General features: G+C 35.1%; 2 protein-coding genes across 28 annotated transcripts in view; one reads left to right on the forward strand and one right to left on the reverse strand.

The window, feature by feature from the left end:
- ACSS3 (acyl-CoA synthetase short chain family member 3) overlaps positions 1-19,819 on the forward strand; it is a 515,807-nt gene that overhangs the window by 441,968 nt on the left and 54,020 nt on the right. For 9 of the 13 annotated variants that reach the window (XM_063615114.1, XM_063615116.1, XM_063615118.1 and 6 more), the window contains 3 exons: positions 8,547-8,646; positions 8,736-8,911; positions 10,099-10,597. In XM_063615114.1, the coding sequence (XP_063471184.1) occupies positions 8,547-8,646; positions 8,736-8,911; positions 10,099-10,164 (342 nt within the window). In that variant the 3' untranslated portion in view covers positions 10,165-10,597. Of the gene's footprint in view, positions 1-8,546; positions 8,647-8,735; positions 8,912-10,098; positions 10,598-19,819 lie in introns of those variants that run through there. The other 4 variants (XR_008650037.2, XM_063615113.1, XM_055236870.2 and 1 more) reach the window with 1 other exon arrangement.
- The window catches only part of PPFIA2 (PTPRF interacting protein alpha 2), a 516,856-nt gene continuing 510,545 nt past the window's right edge, over positions 13,509-19,819 (reverse strand). For 13 of the 15 annotated variants that reach the window (XM_055236852.2, XM_055236853.2, XM_063615109.1 and 10 more), the window contains 3 exons: positions 18,816-18,975; positions 17,533-17,624; positions 14,610-14,899 (listed from right to left, as the gene is read on the reverse strand). In XM_055236852.2, the coding sequence (XP_055092827.1) occupies positions 17,566-17,624; positions 18,816-18,975 (219 nt within the window). In that variant the 3' untranslated portion in view covers positions 14,610-14,899; positions 17,533-17,565. Of the gene's footprint in view, positions 14,900-17,532; positions 17,625-18,815; positions 18,976-19,819 lie in introns of all 15 variants that reach the window. The other 2 variants (XM_055236863.2, XM_055236856.2) reach the window with 2 other exon arrangements.

The following is a 19,819-nucleotide window of genomic DNA, read 5'->3' on the forward strand; positions in this document are numbered from 1 at the left end:
TATTAATTGTAGTTTTAAAAAATATCATGTTCAGATAATTCCAATATTCCTGTCATATGAAACTCTGTTTCTAATGCTTCTTCAGTCTATTCAAACTGTGTGTGTGTGTGTGTGTGTGTGTGTGTGTATTTGTGTGGTTTTTTTGTTGTTATTTATTTATTTTACCTTTTAGTAGGCCTTGTAATAGCTTGTTGAAATACTGACATGATGTACTGTATAAAAAGAACTTCAGTAAGTAGGCCTTTGCTGGTGTATTGTTAAGATGCAGGGGGAGGAGAAGTATTCTATAGTCTTATGATTAAATCTTAGTTGTTTCATGAACATGTATCCTTGGACTGTGAACTTCATCAGTTCTTTGTAGATTTTTCCCCTCTTAAAATAGGATGAGGCCTGGTAGCTCACGCCTGTAATCCCAGCACTATGGGAGGCCGAGATGGGTGGATCACGAGGTCAGGAGATCAAGACTATCCTGGCTAACACAGTGAAACCCTGTCTCTACTAAAAATACAAAAAATTTGCCAGGCGTGGTGGCGGGTGCCTGTAGTCCCAGCTACTCGGGAGGCTGAGGCAGGAGAATGGCGTGAACCCGGAAGGCGGAGCTTGCAGTGAGCTGAGATCACGCCACTGCACTGCAGCCTGGGTGAGAGAGCGAGACTCCGTCTCAAAAAAACAAAAATATGATGAATAAAGGGGGCTGGAATTGGATATTTCCTTTCTCCTATGTCAGTTAGGCTCTGAGAAAACTCCAGCAGTTAGGTTGTGTTACAGAATAGTTTCTTTTAAGGGTAGGCTCTGGAAAGAGGAACATGGTGTTTTGTCATACAGCTCGGGGTTTCCAACCTTGGCACTTGTTCCTGTAGAGGTTTCTGCTCCAATAAATTGTGTTTTTCTCTATTTACTTGTCTGTCTCTACAGTTTTGGGGACAGTGGTTTTCTCTGTGAACTTCCTCTCTGACAAATCTAAGAAGAATTGTTTTATTTTTATTTTTTTATTTTTTTTCATTTTTTTTTTAACTTTCTACTTGTTAGAATGGAGTGGTGAATTCTAAGCTTCTTACTTGTAGTACCAAAACCAGAGGTCCCTTTTCCCTCTTTGGTTCACAAAACTCTCATTTGCTGTTTCTATGGGTGGTGAGTCAGGGCTTTGTCTCCCCACAGTTACCAGGATTATTCCTGCAATGTCTACAGGAACAGTGTCTCTGGGGAGAGAAAGGGGTTTTGTCTCTCTGCTGGCAGTTGCCTAACACATGCCAGGGTAAGTCAATAGCGAGCCACTCTCAGGAGCAGCATGGGGGCTGCTGCAGAGAGCAAGTGGCACTGATCCTTTCTGGGCTCTCTTGGTTTAGGGTAGGAGAGTACCCAGGGCTCCCTCCTGCAGGATCTGTCGTACAGCTAGTGTGGAGAAGGGAAGGCGCACACCTTAATTGCTGACATTTACTTGGTGTAAGGTGTAAGGTGTGGAGAGGTAACAAATTTGCTACAGCTCTGTAGAGACAGGGGTGGGCCCTGCTTCTTTGTTGTCACTCATCTGAAGCAGGGAGGACAAAACCTGTTTTATGACTCCCCTACTTATTTTCCTGGGCCTCTGACCAGACACAGCAGGCTCTTAGGGCTTTTTCTGTCTGTACTCATTGTCAGTTACACATGCTGAGCTGCTTTAGCCCTCGGGCCAGATTTTACAGAAAGTAAAGCAAACAAACAAAAATAACAAAATCCCCGAACTCCCAAATGACAGCGAACTCATCACCAAGTTGTATTTCAAGTTCTGATGTTCTGACTGGGTGTTCTAATATATATTTTAGCCCAGAGTTTTTCATTGTTATTGTTGAAGATATAAGTTACTTCATTTTTTTCTAGAAGCAAATCCCAGAATTGTTTTTAAACTGAATGGAGCAAACAAACTACAATTTGAATGAAAGAAAATGTTTAAAGTAACATGATTAACAATTCACTGTGATCAGAGTATGCAGAGTCAAAGGTTTATTTCCTCTTTCTCTAATTAAAAGAGGATCAGAAAAAATAGCTATTGGGTACTAGGCTTAGTACCTGGGTGATGAAATAATCTGTACAACAGACCCCTGTGACATGAGTTTATTTCTATAGCAAACCTGCTTATGTACCCCCAAATCTAAAAAAAAAAGTTAAAAAAATTAAAAATTAAAAAAGTTTGTACCTATCTTCAGTTCAAACTTAACAGCTTAATACTTCTTGTCATGTTGCCATGTGTTTCTTAAATGTGAATTTTTTTGAGTAAAAGGAAGGAACTTTATAAAATATTTTAGAACATTTGATCTTTGTGTGCTATTATAATGTTATCTTGTTTTTAAACGACTCTGAATTTTGTGATAACTTGAAATTGAAATTTTTGCTTCATGTCTTTTGGTGTGTTGGCAAAAGATGGTTCTGGTTGCATGAACTTTTAATTTCTTACTTCTAAGAGATTACTTCCAATATTCACCTCATTTCTGGCAGACTCAGTCAATCAAAATATGAAAATTATGTACGCATAGTTATTATTATTAGTCAAAAACCCTAGTCTTTTTTTATTTTTAGAATGAAAAGAAGAGTGTCAACCTATTCAAAGATATATTGTGCTTTAATGCTTCTACTGAAATCCTTCTCACTGTATGTAACAGCAGAATGAGATAGGCAGAAAACAGGCAGTTAAAATGGAAAAAGAGAAAAACATGCTAGAATTATTGGCATCTAACAGAAACTTTGTCACTGGGTCTTGGAGTATTTAGGGTGCATAACAGGAAACCATTCATACCTTAAATCTTTAAGTTAACTTCTCTATATATATGAATTAAATGACTAAGTTTTTATTAAGTATTTGTATTTATTAAGAAAATTCTATCTCAGTTTAAATCAGATTTGTCTTCTCTGTCTTTGAAATCTCTTAGAGAATTATGAACTGATACTTTATACTGACTTTTTACTAGCTCCTAGCAAAATTGCTTGGCAAATTGATTATTTCCTTCTGAAATGTTTGATGATATATCCAGCTCTTATTAAAGTGCCCAAACCTTACTATTTAACTACTTGACAAGGGTTCCCCGTGGTGAATAACATATTCCATTTTAACTTTTTGGAATAGGAATTGAGGGTCTTAATCCAATGAAAGTTTTATTTGTAGAAAAAATAGACTGAATATTGTTTTTATGTACAGTGAAAATATCTACACTCTTCCAGTTTCCCTAAGTAAACATTTTATGAGTAATTATTAGAAAGACAAAAAAGTGTATAAGTTATTGTTAGAAAGTCATTCATGCTTGCAAGGATGTAGAGAAAAGGGAGCTCATACACGGTTAGTAGGAATGTAAATTAGTACAGCCGTTATGGAAAATAGTATGGAGATTTTTCGAAAAACTAAAAGTAGAACTACCATAAGGTCTTGCAATCCCACTACTGGGTTTTTATTCAAAGGAAAATAAATTAGTATGTCAAAAGGCTACATTTACCCCCATGTTTGTTGCAGCACTGCTCAAGTAGCAAAGATATAGAATCAACCTAAGCGATCATCAACAGATGATGAAGAAAGAAAATATGGTAAATGTGCACAATAGAATAATACGTGGCCATAAAGAAATAATAAAATCCTGCCATTTGCAGCTATTTGGATGGAACTGGATTTCATCATGTTAAGTGAAAGGAGCCAGGCACAGAAAGACAATATCTATCCTCATTCATATATGGGATCTGGAATAGTTTATCTTACAGAAACAGAGAGTTGAATGATACCAGAGGCTGAGAAGGGTATGTGTGTGTCAAGTGGTGAAAGGACATGAAAAGAGATCGGTTAATGGGTACAAATATACGGTTAGATAGAAGGAATAAGATCTAATATTCAGTAGCAAAGTAGAGTGTCTATAGTTAAGAACAATGTATAGTTCAAAATAGCTAGAAATTAGGACTTGAAACGTTTTCAACACATAGAAATGATAAATACTCGAAGTGATGGATACCTGAAGTACCCTGAATTGATCATTACACACTCTATGCATGTAACAAAATATCACATGTACCCTATAAATATGTACAAATATTTGTACCAATAAATTTTCTTAGAAAAATAATTTCAAGTACAACAAAACCATAAAATTTATATTACCTAAATCAAGCAGATATTCTATTAAAATTATTACATCAAAAATATTTCAGGAAACTCTGTTCTTTTCTGCTCTCATCATAAGAAAACGGAGCTCTAGAATAGCTTTTTATCAATTTAAGAGGATAGTATCCTTGCAGATCCAAGTAAAAATGAGGGCCTTCTTTAACTATTAAGTAATAATCAAGTCTAGTTTAAGTGTTGATTAGTTTTTGAAAGCCCAGCATCGAGCTAGACATTTAGGAAACTATGGTGAAGGTTAAGGAGTTCATAGAAAAATTGTGTCTAAAATCTGCTAGTTCTGCACTTATAAGCTAAAATTTGCAGAAGCTAATGTGATTGTTCTTGCTCAGTTCTCTTTGACTGCTGTGGCTTTTCATGTGAAGAAATCTTCAGGCCTTTTCATACAAAGATATGTACAGGAAACAAATTGGGCTCTCTAATTTCACTCTTTCACTTGTAGCTTAAGTGTAGGTTTGTTAAATAATCCCACTAATATTTGTGGGAACTTGGAAATCTGGTGTTAACATACTGCCTTTAAAGCCTACTTAGGACACTGTTCACATGCCTTTTGCCTTTTGGAAAGTTGTTCTAACCAAAATGTCACTGTTTGTTTTCCAAGTTAGCTATTTTGTTTGCTATTTTAGGAATGATTCTTCAACATTGAATATATTTCCATAAAGTGACTGTGTATCCAACTAAGATGCCTTGCCATTTCAATTCTACCAAGCATTAAATGACTATTGGATTTAAGTAGTTGCAACATTGCTGAATATTTCCTGAGTATTCACATGAATATTGATGAGTATCTGGAATCTCTCTGACAAGTTTCCTAGATTACTCCAATGTCAGAGGAAATTTTTAAAAATTCGTCTTCTTTGAACCATTGCATAGACAATATCGCACTGCAAACTGGCTCCTCCCATCTTATGATGGTGTTTGATTTGAACTAATTTTTTAAATTAAGATTCTTAAAAATGTAATTGAAAAACCTGTGTAGGTCAGCTCAGTGAAGCCTTAAAATATTTTAAATTCGTTAAAATCTATGCAAAATTGGCAATACCTAAGAAACAACAGATGACAGGAATTTACTAGTCCTAATCCCATAACATTTATATACTCACTTGTGGTGAGACAATTGCCTTTTAAGTTCCGTCACTATTTTAGGTACTTAAATGCCAGTTAATCACAGATGCTTCGTATATTTTATTTGGAGGGAATGCATTAATATGGTTTTTGATATTTTTCCCCCCATAGGACATTTGGTTGGCTTCTGTCCCTTGAATGTTGCCAAGACATATTTCAACGCTTTCCCTTTTAATGATTCAGTTGTTGAAATCATCACTTGGCATGCAAATATTATTTGTGGGGCCAACATAAAAAGCTACCACCCTTCCTTTATGACATTTTAAAAACTGATAGATGAATAATATTTGATGTCACTTAGATATGACACATAATTATTGAAAATGATTTTGCTTCTCACAATTTTTAAGAATTTATCTGCAGTAGGCAAAAATGGGAAACTCTAATATTATACTATAGGAAATGTTGTTATGTATTTCTTCCGATCTTAAAATACTCCTCGCTTTTATAGAAAAACAATCAACATTTTCCCATCCACTTCTAAAAGGACAAAAACTTAGTAAAATTTCAAATAACAAAGTGAAAGAGTGGCAAACTAGATGTTTTGACATTAAACTTAGTTAAAACTCTAGTCATATTGGTTAGGTGACAAAATATGTGGGTGATTTATTTTTTAACAGTGATTTGAACAGATACCTTGGCATTTTAGGAACTCAGGTACAGAGAGTCATGGCACCAATAAACACTAATAATTTTTGAGGATTACAACTCTGGTTAGCCAGGAAAAAGAGATGTTCTTTACTCATTAAGGGAATACCAAGTCAGAATTCATAGCATCTAACTTTCCAAGTCTATATCCTATCTGGTACAGCAAAGTATTATTTTTCATGACTAATGATTGACTACAGTAAGTACTAAAACATATATCTGGCAGTAAAAGTTGTCTCTCTGATCTCACCACATCTTTTTATTCTTACTATCGTGACCTTAGCCTACTGTAGTATCCTTTCAGCTGGTTTTCCTATATAAGCTGTGTCACCCACTCTCAACAATTCTTTATTTATTTTCCACGATGAAACTAAAATAAGTCTGTGCTTTTCAGAATCCACTCTGAAGTGAAAGAAGCTAATCTGAAAAGGCTACATACTGAGTGATTCCAATTATGACATTCTGGAAAAGGACTTGAAGACAATATAAAGATCAGTGGTTGCCAAGGGTTAGGGGAAAGGGAAAGGATGAATGAGCAGAGCACAGGGAGTATTTAGGTCAGTAAAACTATTCTGCGTGATACTATAATGGTGGATACCTGTCTTATACATTTGACGAAACTCAGGCATGTACAAGAGTAGACCATAATGTAGTAATGTAAACTGTGAACTAGGATGATAATGGTATGCCAATTTTGGTTCATCAGTTGCAACAATTGTATTGCTCTGGTACAAACTTTTGATAATGGGGGAGGCTGTGTGTATGTAGTGGTAAGATGTGTATGAGAATCCTACTTTCTTAGTTGATATTGCTATGAATCTAAAACTACTTAAAAAAAATAAACATAGCTGGGTGTGGTAGCTTATGCCTGTAATCCCAGCACTTTGGGAGGCTGAAGCAGGTAGATTGCTTGAGCCTGGGAGTTTGAGACCAGCCTAGGGAATGTGGTGAAACCCCATCTCTACAAAAACAAACAAACAAAAAATACAAAAAATTAGCCAGCCATGGTGCACCTGTAGAACCATCTACACAGGAGGCTGAGGTTGGAGGATCACCTGAGCCTGGGTTGAGGCTGCAGTGATCTATGAACATGCCAGCGCACTCCAGCCTGGGTGACAGAGTGAAATCTTGTCTCAAACAAATAAACATACAAACAAACATAAAACCCCAATATTAAATCTACTCTGATCTTGCATCTCCTTCTCAACTACTGAAAATGATTTATCACCTTCCCAGGAATGCTAAAATGAGTTGGAAGTTCCTAGCACAATACCTCTCCACCTCTGTAGCTCCATCTCTTCCATTCTCACTCTTTTTGTTCTCTGCTTTCCAGCCACACTGGTCTCTTTGAGGTATGGATGGTACCTATGAAGTCCTTCCCCAGGGTTTTTGCCCCATCCCCTTCTCCTTGCCTAATAAATACCTACTCATCCTTCAGATCTACTCATTGTTATTTCCTAAAGAAAAAGTTTTTGAGGCCCATATCTTTCGGCAAAATTGGTTGCTTTTGCTGTATCTTTCATATAAAAAAAATTCCCCAGAGCCCTTATCACTTTTGTATTTAGACGTTTAGAATAGATATTCATAATTATTTATTAATATCTGTCTCCACTACTAGACTGAAAGCATCTTGAAGCAATACGCTATTTTTGATCACCCCTGAGCCCAGTGAATGGTTGCAACACAGGAGTCATTTAGTAAATATTCATTGAATGAATGAATAGAAGAAAGAACAAGGACTGCCAGATGTGCTGTTGGTTAAAAGTTTGCTCACTGTTTTCTCTAGCTATTAGAGCTAGAGAGTCACTGAAATAATGATTATTGGGGTCACCGAAATAACTATTAATATTTCAGAAAAGAACATTTTGAATATGCATTTTTAAAAGTCCCGTCACCATATATATATACGTGTATATATACATACGTATATACGTATATATATATACATATATATATTTTTCAACCCTAAGCATCTGTATTTCATGTGATTACTCAACTCTATGGGTTTGTTTGATTTCAGATAGATACCAGCTTTGTGAACTTGAAGCGAGCAATATGAATATAGTTCCTCAGCAGTGGGGATTATCTGATGTCAGGGCCTTTCTCCATATCCAGCCTCTGCAAGTCCTGGAAAATCATCTCTGGATGGGTGGCCACTAAAAGAATTTCATTGTTCACTAACAGACTCAGAAATAAAGTTATTATTTAGCCATAGGGCAGCCTTGGATTCCTCTGGAAGGTATGCCTATGGCAGCCAGCATTAAGACCAAATCGCCATGAGGCTGCCTGTTTGCAGAGGTTTGTTTACATATGGTATCGACTACACATTTTCTCTGACTTCATTAATAAACAACTGAGACAAAGAAACCATTTCCTTACTTTCCGGCTTAGCTGAGCAATTTGTCTTAATTACAGTCAACCTTTAGTGACTACCATGGGGATTCTAAGCATTCACTTCAGTAGTAATGATGTAAATTACTTATGAATTTTCAATAGGCAGCAATGGATTTTTGGCTTGTCTTACATGCACTTTTTTCCCCAACTGAAATTATATGTGTTTGTATATCCATATCTGTATCTATGTGTTGAATGTACATATATGGTAAATATGTATATTCTAAATGAATGCCTTTCCTTATTACAGTCAATCCTTTCCCATGGTACCGTGGCAGACTGTGCTGTTGTTGGCAAGGAAGATCCCTTAAAAGGTCATGTCCCCTTAGCACTCTGTGTATTGAGAAAAGGTGAGAGATCTTTGTTCTCCCTGATTGCTTGGGACCTGAATAATTAAGTAAGGTTAATTCAGTGCTTACCATCTGAACTTTCTCTCTAGATATAAATGCAACAGAGGAGCAAGTTTTGGAAGAAATTGTGAAACACGTTAGACAGAACATTGGCCCTGTGGCCGCTTTTCGAAATGCAGTGTTTGTCAAACAGCTACCCAAAACTAGATCTGGCAAGATCCCCCGATCAGCTTTATCTGCCATTGTCAATGGCAAGCCATACAAGGTAAATTATCAAAGATATTTAATCCTGGGTTCTAAGATATTTTTCTTCATTTCTTTGGCATCAGCAAAGCTCTTAACAATGGTTCTCAAATATGAATTGCATCCCTAGAAAACACATAATAGTACTATTTTTTAATGTTAAGGGAGAGATTATATAGCCATTCCTTCTGTAGGAATGAAGGTTTTGGAAAGAAACTCAGATTAGTTAAGAACATATGCTTTGATGATAAGAACCAATGTGTGAAAATATTTTTATTTATTTATTTTTATTTAGAGATAGAGTCTTGCTTTATTACCCAGGCTGTAGTGCAGTGGCACAATCATAGCTCACTACAGCCTCAAAGTTCTGATCTAAAGAGATCCTCTCACATCAGCCTCATGAGTAGTTGGGACTACAGGTGCATGCAACTGTGCCTGGCTAATTTTTTTCTTTTGTATTTATAGAGGTAGTGTTCTCACTATGTTGCCCAGGGTGGTCTTGAATTCCTGGGCTCAAGTGATTTGATTGCCTCAACCTCCCAAAGTGCTGGGATTACAGGCCTGAGCCACTGCTGCCTGCTAAAATATTTTTTCTCTTAGTAATTATCAGTTAAATTCAAACAAATTTGTGGAAACTTAATCCTATTGAATTAAAAGGTACATTTTCCTTATTATAGTAATTAATGGCAATTAGTGAATGAGAAAGCAAAATAATTGAGGCTGGCGGCAGTAGATATTTAAAATGCTCTAACTGATAAATGCTAATTTTGTAATTATTTTAGGAAATCTTAGGCTGATTCAATCATATGTTTTCTTTTAATTTGTGTGTACGTTATGTGTGCAAAGATATACCTATTTTTATCATTAAGATAATAAAAGGCAATGCAACAGTAAGGAGTAGTTATGTGAACAAATGACCAAAAAGAAACATTCTTTCTATAGAAATATATAGAAAACTCTTAAGAGGAACTCCAACTCTAGAGAAAATACCATCTAGGTCCAATAGTTTTGCTAACTGAACTGTTTATTTTTTTACTCTAGAAAACTACAGATGAGTATTAATATATTAGGTTCAAAGTTCCCTATTTTTAAACTTTCCATATGAATATTACAAGACAATGGGGAAAACAGCATTGCATATAATTAATTATAGAAAGAGTAGAAGAAATTCAAGGAAGAGTATTCACCTGACCCTAATTTTTTTTCCAGATAACTTCTACAATTGAAGACCCCAGCATTTTTGGCCACGTAGAAGAAATGCTGAAGCAAGCATAATGGGTTTGTCTTATTCCTATTTTGAGTTGATTTGAGTTAATTTCTTAATTGAAATTAAATTATTTGAGTTGTTTCTCAGAAATAAATATTTCAGTAGAAATTACTTGCAAACTGAAATGTGAATTGTAAAACTTGGCCTAAACAAATCTAATGAAAACGTGAAAGACCTGTGCCTTTTGGCCTTTTGTTTGATTTGACCCTGTTAGCACTGTTATTAGTTATCTATAACATGGCTTATTAAATGTCATCTACTGCTTTAGGAAAAACGTATCTAGTATATTATTTTTAAAATTGTACCTCCTAAGTGGAACACTTTTAATTGAAAACAACACTAATATAGAGCCACTTCCTGAAACCAAGAATCTGTAGTTCTGATGCAAAATCTAAAACTTGAAGTCAGAAAATAATTAAAATTTTTCTTGTAGAAATTTTAGATATTTTCTAGTATTCCTTAGATGCTCACATTGTTTTAAATAAAATAGATGAAATGGGAAGTTTAGGTAATCATCTAGACAGATGAAATTATTATCTAGGTAGGAGGGCTTTTCTATACATTTTCTGAGGGAAAGCAGAACACCGGGGTTATAGCTGTACCTTCAGGTCTTTTCTTACTCACGCAAGGAAAACCACATCTCTGACCTGGTTCAGCATGTGATCCCAGCACTTTGGGAGGCTGGGCAGGCGGATCACTTGAGGTCAGCAGTTCGAGACCAGCCTGGCCAGCATGGTGAAACCCTGTAGCTACTGAAAATACAAAAATAAGCCAGGCGTGGTGGTGGGAGGCTAAGGCAAGGAGAATCACTTGAATACAAGAGGCGGAGGTTGCAGTGAGCCAAGTTCCTCCACCGTACTCCAGCCTGGGTGACAGAGTAAGACTCCATCTCAAAACAACAAAAACAACAAAAAAAAAAACCACATGCCTGGCAGAGAACAAAGAGATCATTTAGTCCAATCCTGAGATGAGGGCTCCTGGGAGCCCCTCTTCATGTCTCAGGTTCTTAGTTGACTACGTATATCTAAATGATTCCAGATTCCTGTGGAAACAAGGAATCGATGTACGAATGGGGTAGAGTGGCAAGGAAAACTCTTAAGAAAGAAACATCAAGGTTTTTACATTAGGTTAGAGACAAGAAGGTTTCCAGGCAGGTAGTGTAATGTCTAGGTGATTTTGAAGTGAACTTAAGCCACTACGTCTGAGGGACAAAGGACAGTAGAAAATGGTGAAGACTGCAGATCACCTGCTACACCTCAAGGAGCAGCGGACACAGCAGAATATGGCCCAAAAAGGAGGCAGGTCTCCTGTTGCAAGAGCCTCTGTTTTTTTAAAGAGAAAAAAAAGAATCCTGATTTTTATGTGAAATCTCTAATTTTAAAATAATAACTCATTAAAAATATTGTAATGTCCAAAAGTATCTTTCCATTTAACTTCTAAAAATCTCTTAAATATTTTTTTAAAATAATTGTAAAGTGAGTTTTTGGTTAAGCTTATAGGAATGGGCCAGTTAACTAAGGTAGACAGATGTAGGAAATTAAATATTTGACTTACTTGGGGATCTATATGACATCAGTTATCAAAGAATACATTTTAACCCAAAAGTATACCATGCTCATTGTATCTTTGATCGCTCTTCAAGTATTTCTCAATCTTTTAATCTATCAGGAACATTACTATCAAGAGCAGATTGTTGTAACATAATACTCAGGGTACATGAAATGCATGTGAGAGATAAATAGATGATAGAAGAAGGTTTATTGTTATAAAAATGACCTACGACTTATATAAAAAATTCTGAAAATGTTGACTTATTTTGGACCGAAGGCTGCAAAATAAATAGCTTCTCAAAGTAAATTCCTATTTACTTAAATTTCCTTCTTGATTGTTATACCTGGAAAAATATATTCATCTACTTTTTCCTTTTAATTATGTTAGTAGACTGAATTAAACCAGCTACATAGACACTCTCTAATTTGAAGCTGTTGGGAATCATTGAATTGCCTCTTTCATTGGTACATTTTATCCATTGTCACAACTGTGGTCTTCATTAATACTCATTTTAATGTCTTAGGAGTTGAATCTGTTTCCTTTTTTTTTTTTCAAATAAGAGTCAGTTAATTTGAAATGGCAAATTATTTACCTGAATGTGTATCATTGTTCATTTGCAAGGTTTAAACTCAGGCAGATCCAAGAATTAGGTAAAGGTTGCATCTTTGGTCCTCTTGCACATTTTTTCTGGTAATCAAATCTGAAGCGACATCTCAGCAAGCAGACTTGGGTTATTTTCCAATTGGATGGGAATGGAAAACAGTGCTTGAGTCTGGGGAAGTGGCTATATCCTGTGTCTCACTGGGGAATTGCAACATCAAAGAATGTTGTTACTTTTATGTGATGAAAAAATAGGGCGAGAAAGATACACTTGAATCATCAGACTGCTTAAAATTTTGGAGAAAAAAGTTATTCTATTTTACTACTAACCGTAAATCACTTTTGCTAGATAGTACTTTAAATATTCTGAATTAAATGTATCTTTCAAAACAACAATATAATATTACTAAAAAATGCAGCCATACTTAAAACTTGCTAGAATAAATTCTGTGAGGTCTTCGTTTGGTATTTTCATAGGATTTCTTACTGTAAGTTATTGGAAAATGAAAATATAAAGTGCTTTCAGAAGTTATAGTATTTTCCAATTCATTGAATTACTTTGCTTGTGAAAATACATTAAACATATTTAAATGAGACCTATCCTACATTTAAAAACCAGTTTTGTTTATATAAAATTGTATTTGAAAGGTTCTGAACATTAAAAATGTGAAAATTTATAATGTTGATGATGAAAAGGTAACGTGTTGAGATTCTGAGCTTAATCCATTAAATAGATTTTAGAATCTAGTAGAAGTTATCTTATAAATTAAAACATATTTTATGCTTTTTTGAGGGAAATAGCTGGATCTTTTGCATCACTATATGTTAGTGTCTATTATAGATGATTAATCTTTCTAACTTGATCTTTAAAAGAAAGAAATTGATTTTAGTGATTGAGTGGTATATAATAGTAGATACAAATCTAGTTATGGCATTATAATGTCGTAGTTCCTATATTCTATTTCATTTCTATGAATCAAGATGCCCGTGTTTAGATGAGCTTAGAAAGCTCCTACTCATTGTTCCTACTCAGGCCACATTTTTAGAAAAATTTAAGATCACTCCCATAAGCAAGTTTAGATCTCCCTCTTGTGGCAGACTCAATTTTGAAGCTAAATATTTGGGTCACCCAAAGAACACATTTCCTGATAGTAAATTGTCGAGCCTTATGTGACTAGAAAACAAAGCTTAAACAGAGAACTGGAATTATTTTTTTTTTATTGACGATGGAAAGGGTTTCTGTTATCATTACCTTTTGACTGAATCTGTTAAATAAAAATAGACATCAAAACAAATGTAATGTACGTGCAAACATAGCAAATTAAAATACAGAAAAGAAATTACTAATGACAGGTCTTGCGCTTAATAAGATCAAGCAGCAGAAAATCAGCAGTTAGATAAATGGTATTATTAAATAGGCTTTACTTTGAATCTCCCATATAAACAAAGAATAAACAACAGTAACACCACCAAATAAAGCCACAGGGAAGAGATTACTCTTCTATACTTTTATACACTATATATGTTAATCATTCTGTCTTTCATTTATTTCCTCTGATAAAACTGACTTCAGGGAAGTCCCAACAAGGCCATCTTGGCTAAAAGCTTATCACATTAGACGTGAGTCTGGCTAATGCCCTGTTACATTGACAAAAGGGAAAGGTATCTTGGGTTTTGTTTTCTCTAGTGGAAATGAGCCTCAGACTCTGCGGTGGTTGACATTCACTGTCCAGTACTGGCTGGCAGTTCAAGATAATTGAATGAACATGTGGTTCTTAGTAAAGAAGTTTGTTTTTTTTTTCTTGGTCCACAGGTAACAAGAGAAGATTATGGTTTTTTAATATAAATTTTTAAATAATTGCTTTTCACCCTTGTAAACAGCTTGGCTTTGTTTTGTATTGAAAAGGAGATCGAGCCATCACAGTGCTATTTCTAAAGATATAGGACATCCCTGATTGCCTTTAAAGCTCTATTTTTGGCTCCGGTTCCAGGTTAAATCATTCTTTTTTACATGATCAGAGGCAGGTTGTTCAGCTTTAAGTATTGACAGACTTGACTTGAAGGAGAAACACGTTGAAGCATGAGACATGCTTCAAGGAAACGTATTGATTTGACTATTAACAATTCAAAAACTGTAAAAATGGTGGAATGGTAAAATACAAACAGTACTTGGAACTGTCAAATGTTTGCACTCGAGACTCTGTGAACCATATATTTTATTTTTTAAAAAATCATATTTATATCCATTTACATAAGACTTACACATTTAAAAAGAAATGCACAGTAATACATAATTGCCTAGTATATTACAATAAAACATGAAAAACAACTGGCTTCATTTCATAAAAGCATCTGTTGTACAGAGTTTATGATGTAGATGATGTTTATTATTCAAATGACTTAAGCATTTTATTACAATTGTAGTAAACTAATCAAATGTAATGTCTGACTCCCCCCAAAAATCACATTTTTCAGCTTTTAATAAGTCATGACATCATTATTTCCTTAGAATTCAGTTTTCACAAAGGTTTTCACTGCTCGTCTTCTTAGATGGTAGTGCACTTTAGGTAGAGTAGACTGAAAAGACGCCATCTAAAATATACAATGGATAGCATTAGTTCACTGAAAAGTCCCAGACTGGGAAATCTCATTCTACTCCTCTGTGGTGTACCTCCATGCAGCCTGCTTACTCCTGTCCTAAAATATCACGAGAAGGAAATCAGCTAGGATGTAGCCAACAGCTGTATGTAATTAACATTTGCTTTTCTCCAATTTGGTGCAGGGGAGCTTAACAAATAGAATTTGCTCAACTTTGTGGAAAACATGGCAGTAATGTAAACAAAGGTAGTTATGCAAAATGTTAGCATGCCTTCTGAAAAATTTACAACTTGCTAATTAATAAATTGGGTTGAATTGACCTATTTCATAATGTAGATTTATATTCTAGTTCATATATTTTAGAGTTCTTAAAAATACCTTTATTTGTTACAAAACATAATGATAGGCCGGGCGCAGTGGCTCACGCTTGTAATCCCAGCACTTTGGGAGGCCGAGGCGGGCGGATCACGAGGTCAGGAAATCGAGACCACGGTGAAACCCCGTTTCTACTAAAAAATACAAAAAATTAGCCGGGCGCGGTGGCGGGCGCCTGTAGTCCCAGCTACTCGGAGGCTGAGGCAGGAGAATGGCGTGAACCCGGGAGGCGGAGCTTGCAGTGAGCCGAGATTGCGCCACTGCACTCCAGCCCGGGCGACAGAGCGAGACTCTGTCTCAAAAAAAAAAAAAAAAAAAAAAAAAAAAAAAAAAAAATAAATAAATAAATAAATAAATAAAATAAAATAAATAATGATAATAAGTCACCTATTTTAAACGTTTGTGGCAGTAGTATGGCTTTGCTGATTCTTTTCAGCCATAATGTACTTAGAAAAAGCTCACAATTGCTATTACTGACACAAAAGAAACAGCAAGTAGTATGCTCTGGATTATTTTAATAACAAAAGTGTTATTGTTTCACCAAAACAAAAAATGGTTGTCCTAGATTGAATTATTGTAAATGAATACTGTTATCCCAATTAATGGTAAAAACTAGGAAATATGAACTAGAATGTCATGCACAAAAAACAGATTGCAAATAGAGTAACTCTACCCATCACTTAAGAGCTAAGAAGCAAGCACTATTGAACATATTAAATAGTCATTTGTAAATTAGTGAAGTGTTCATTTCCTGAAGAAATTATAATGCTATGTGTAGAATCTATTATAAACAGTATTTTGGGAGACCTCTTATTTAGCCAAATTATTATACACTTTAAATCATGTCTAATTAGATGCCAAATTATATACCATAATTAAAATTTTAATGTAAGGGTTGTACATTATGAAATTAAATCTCTTATCGGGATGCTTTTTATTTTATCAGCTTCAAATAGTGATCCAAATAAGGCAGCATATCTGCTCCCATCTTAAGCCCAAAAGACCAACAATAAATTCTGTGGAGCTTTTAGTTCAAGGCAATGAAAAACAGCACAAGGCGAGCTGTTCCTCTGTCTATAACTGGTTTCTCTTATCCCTGTGCACACATTTTGTTCTAAATATCGCTCTTAAAAAGTATTTTTCCAAAATATTGATTCATCGAAAGTGGTTAAATATTTTGGTAAAGCATAGTTTTAGGTTGAAAAAAATTATGAACATTTGACATTTGTAAATCTAGGAAACCACAATTTTACTATTAAGACTGTTTTTCAATAAAACCTCATTTTTATATGGATTTTAAAGTAGCTTTCATTAATTGGTATTTCCTTAAAATCAAATGCTTGGTATTTATGGTTACATAGGAAGGTTTTGTGCTGGTCCTATCCTCCATTCTTATAAAGTAATTTTATTTTGTTCCTGTAAGTCTTAAATACTTAAAATTTATATTTGTTTTTAGCAAGTGTAAATCAGATTGATAAGAAACAATGTAATAAAGGTTTGAATTTTTCACAGTTTCTACTATTTATTTATTGATTTATTTTAAGACGGAGTCACGCTCTGTCACCCAAGCTCGAGTGCGGTGGCACCATCTCCGCTCACTGCAACTTCTGCCTCCCAGGTTCAAGTGACTCTCTTGCCTCAGCCTCCCAAGTAGCTGGGATTATGGGAGTGCAACACCATGCCTGGCTACTTTTTGTATTTTTAGTAGAGACGAGGTTTCACCATGTTGGCCAGGCTGGTCTCTAACTCCTGACCTGAAGTGATCCACCTGCCTCGGCAAGTTTCTACTTTTTCATATGAAACCATCTCTAAATCATTTTCCTGTCTGTTGCTATTTGACTCTCTGAACTTGCTTAAATCCCCATCCGTTACCTTGGCTTCCTTATATAAAATATACACTTAAAAAGATAGGATTTTTTAAAGTGCTGAATTATTATCAATAAAATGCTAAGTTACTCAATAGGAAATGGTACTAAAAAGTAGAAAACAGTGTAGTGGCAACCCATGATGTGTAATAATACAGTGATAGGCCTCCAACAGGCAGACCTTAAACCATAGGAGACAGATGGTGACAGGAAACGCTAGACTAAGTGTTACAAGACAAAGATTTCTTTTTCCCCTGAAGCAATTCAAAAGGGTTATCTCACTTCTGTACTGCTAGGGCATACCAAAGAGTATAGTGTATATTTATTAATCTATGTAGGTTCCATTTTTTTGTCTTTTTTTTTGTCAGCCAAAGGGAAACTACTCACAGCAGGTCAGTGCTGCCTCCTTTGAGTGGCTTGTCAACATGAGTATGTGCGAACAGTGGAGTTGTCTAACCTCTGCAGTCTTGATGAAGCAACTGCAAATGGAGAAAAGGGCTTTAGAGGGACTTGGATGATTGAGTACAAGATTTCAGATGAGAAAGATTTATTTTCCCTGCATACAGGGATTCTGAACATATTAGTAGACCTTCTTTCTCTCAGATATAAGCCACTCACATTCCTCTTCTCTAGATCAAGTTCCTAATGAAAATTCATCCCAATGTAATTGACCTGAGCTTTTGAGTTGTTATGTATTCCCTCCTTAGATGAAATCTGTAACAAGAGCAGCTCCCCAGGGTGCTTCTGATTTTGATACGGAGATTGATCTTAGAGAACTCATTATAGTGGATTTTTTTTCCTCTCCAAGTATTGAAGAACTTCTACACTAATGGTAATGATGTTAAATTCCTCACGAATTTCGCTGACATGTTCCACTGTATTAACAAGTTGTAAGAAATGTAGATCAAGATCACAGTTTATGCTGGAACTAAATTTGAGTTATAATAACTATGACCTTGAAAAGAAATAATGATGCTAGGTGATTATCTTAACAAATAGCGTGGGATTATTTTTCTTTAATGCCTCCCAAACAGAAATAATTTTGTGACCACTATTTCAAAGTTGTCACTCCTCTGGAATGACTTTTGTTTTGTAAATTAGATAGCTTAAGTCTAATGTCCACAGAAGGAAATAGTAATTGGGAAATTACTGTGTTTTGTGTTTCTTTAATTCTCTTCTCATGTTCATGGCTTGTTTATTTAAGGGCTTCTGCTTTGGTTAGACGGAAAAATATCTGATGAGTGAATTTCTAAGATGACATACAGAACTCGCAGTATTTAAACATGTAGGGAGATAGTGGAGTTACTTTTCATTTACTATGGATCTTTAGTCCAAGTCCAACCTCTAACTTAAACAAATTGTTAATTTTGGGAATAGAAGACTAAAGAAACACAAATCCTGCACATGTTTATTGTTCCTCCTAGAGGTGGACATTAGCCAAATTGTTCTTTTTAGGATGTTATAAATTATTTTGAAAATGTGAATAAAGTGCCATGAGTTCATGCAATAGCAGTGTAAAAAGGAGTCTGGTTTGTGATGAGAGCAAAGTAAATTTCAAGCAGAGCAAACCAACTCAAGAAAATAATTCCAGAAAGCAAGGTCAGAGAATTATACTAGCTTTGGCTAAACAAGCCTTTTGCTTTATAAGCAGCAATGCAAAACTACTGTACCATCTGTTGTCATTTTTCTTGACTGCCCAGAGGTTGTGGTTAACCTAAATCCAGCTGGTAATGTTTCTGAGGACCCAGGCATCATGCTGATTCCATGTACTTCACGAGGAGGAAACTGCCTTCTCCAGGTTGATCCACGTCTGAAGTTCTTGTCATCACTCTGCCAGTACAGTTATAATGTGATGTTAAGAAAACAAGTAAACTAGTCTGTGTGCTTAAAGCTGTGTGCTTAGAAACATGTAACATAGATTATTTACATTTAGTCTGTCAGGTATACATATGGAATCATGCTTTATCGAGATAGTTCTATGATTCCAAAACAAGACTATAGGAGATTTGATATATAAATTTTTAAATAAAACTTTTCATACAATTTCAAATTTAAGGTCTGACATCTATACAGTAAATATCCTTGAAAGCTTAAAATAAGCCACCAATGTTTTCCAAAATAAATATTGGACATACATTGTTCCACTTTATGCCTACTGGTTTTATGGAATGAGATGATATACTTAATTTAATCAGTTGTTGAGTAGACTACATTTAACTCAGACACTTGAATGAAATTACTTCTATGTACACAAAAACAATGTAGGTATTCATTTTAGGGAAATCTATATTTGAGATGGCATAGCTAATATGAGATACTGTAGCCTATTATAATATCTGTACAGGAAACTCTAAATATGTGATTTGTGAAGTTTTAGGAGACACAGAATTAACTTGCAATTTGGTGAAAAATCTGTGTAGCCTGGACACCATCCTTTCAATAAGTACATGTGGTCTTTGGGTACCACTGAAAGCATAATGTTACCCTGATTACATTTTAATAATGTGTATTTTAATATACACAGAGGCAGAGAGTCACATCCCATTTAATTGGCCCAGTAGACTTTTTCTCTAGTTCATTACCATCAGGAAGCAACATCATACCCCACATAGGCTAGTGTCTCTACTTGGACAGATCCTAGGGTGAATCCACATTATTTTAGAATGTAGCATAG

The sequence above is a fragment of the Symphalangus syndactylus genome, chromosome 13, assembly GCF_028878055.3.
Source record: "Symphalangus syndactylus isolate Jambi chromosome 13, NHGRI_mSymSyn1-v2.1_pri, whole genome shotgun sequence".
NCBI lineage: Eukaryota > Metazoa > Chordata > Mammalia > Primates > Hylobatidae > Symphalangus > Symphalangus syndactylus.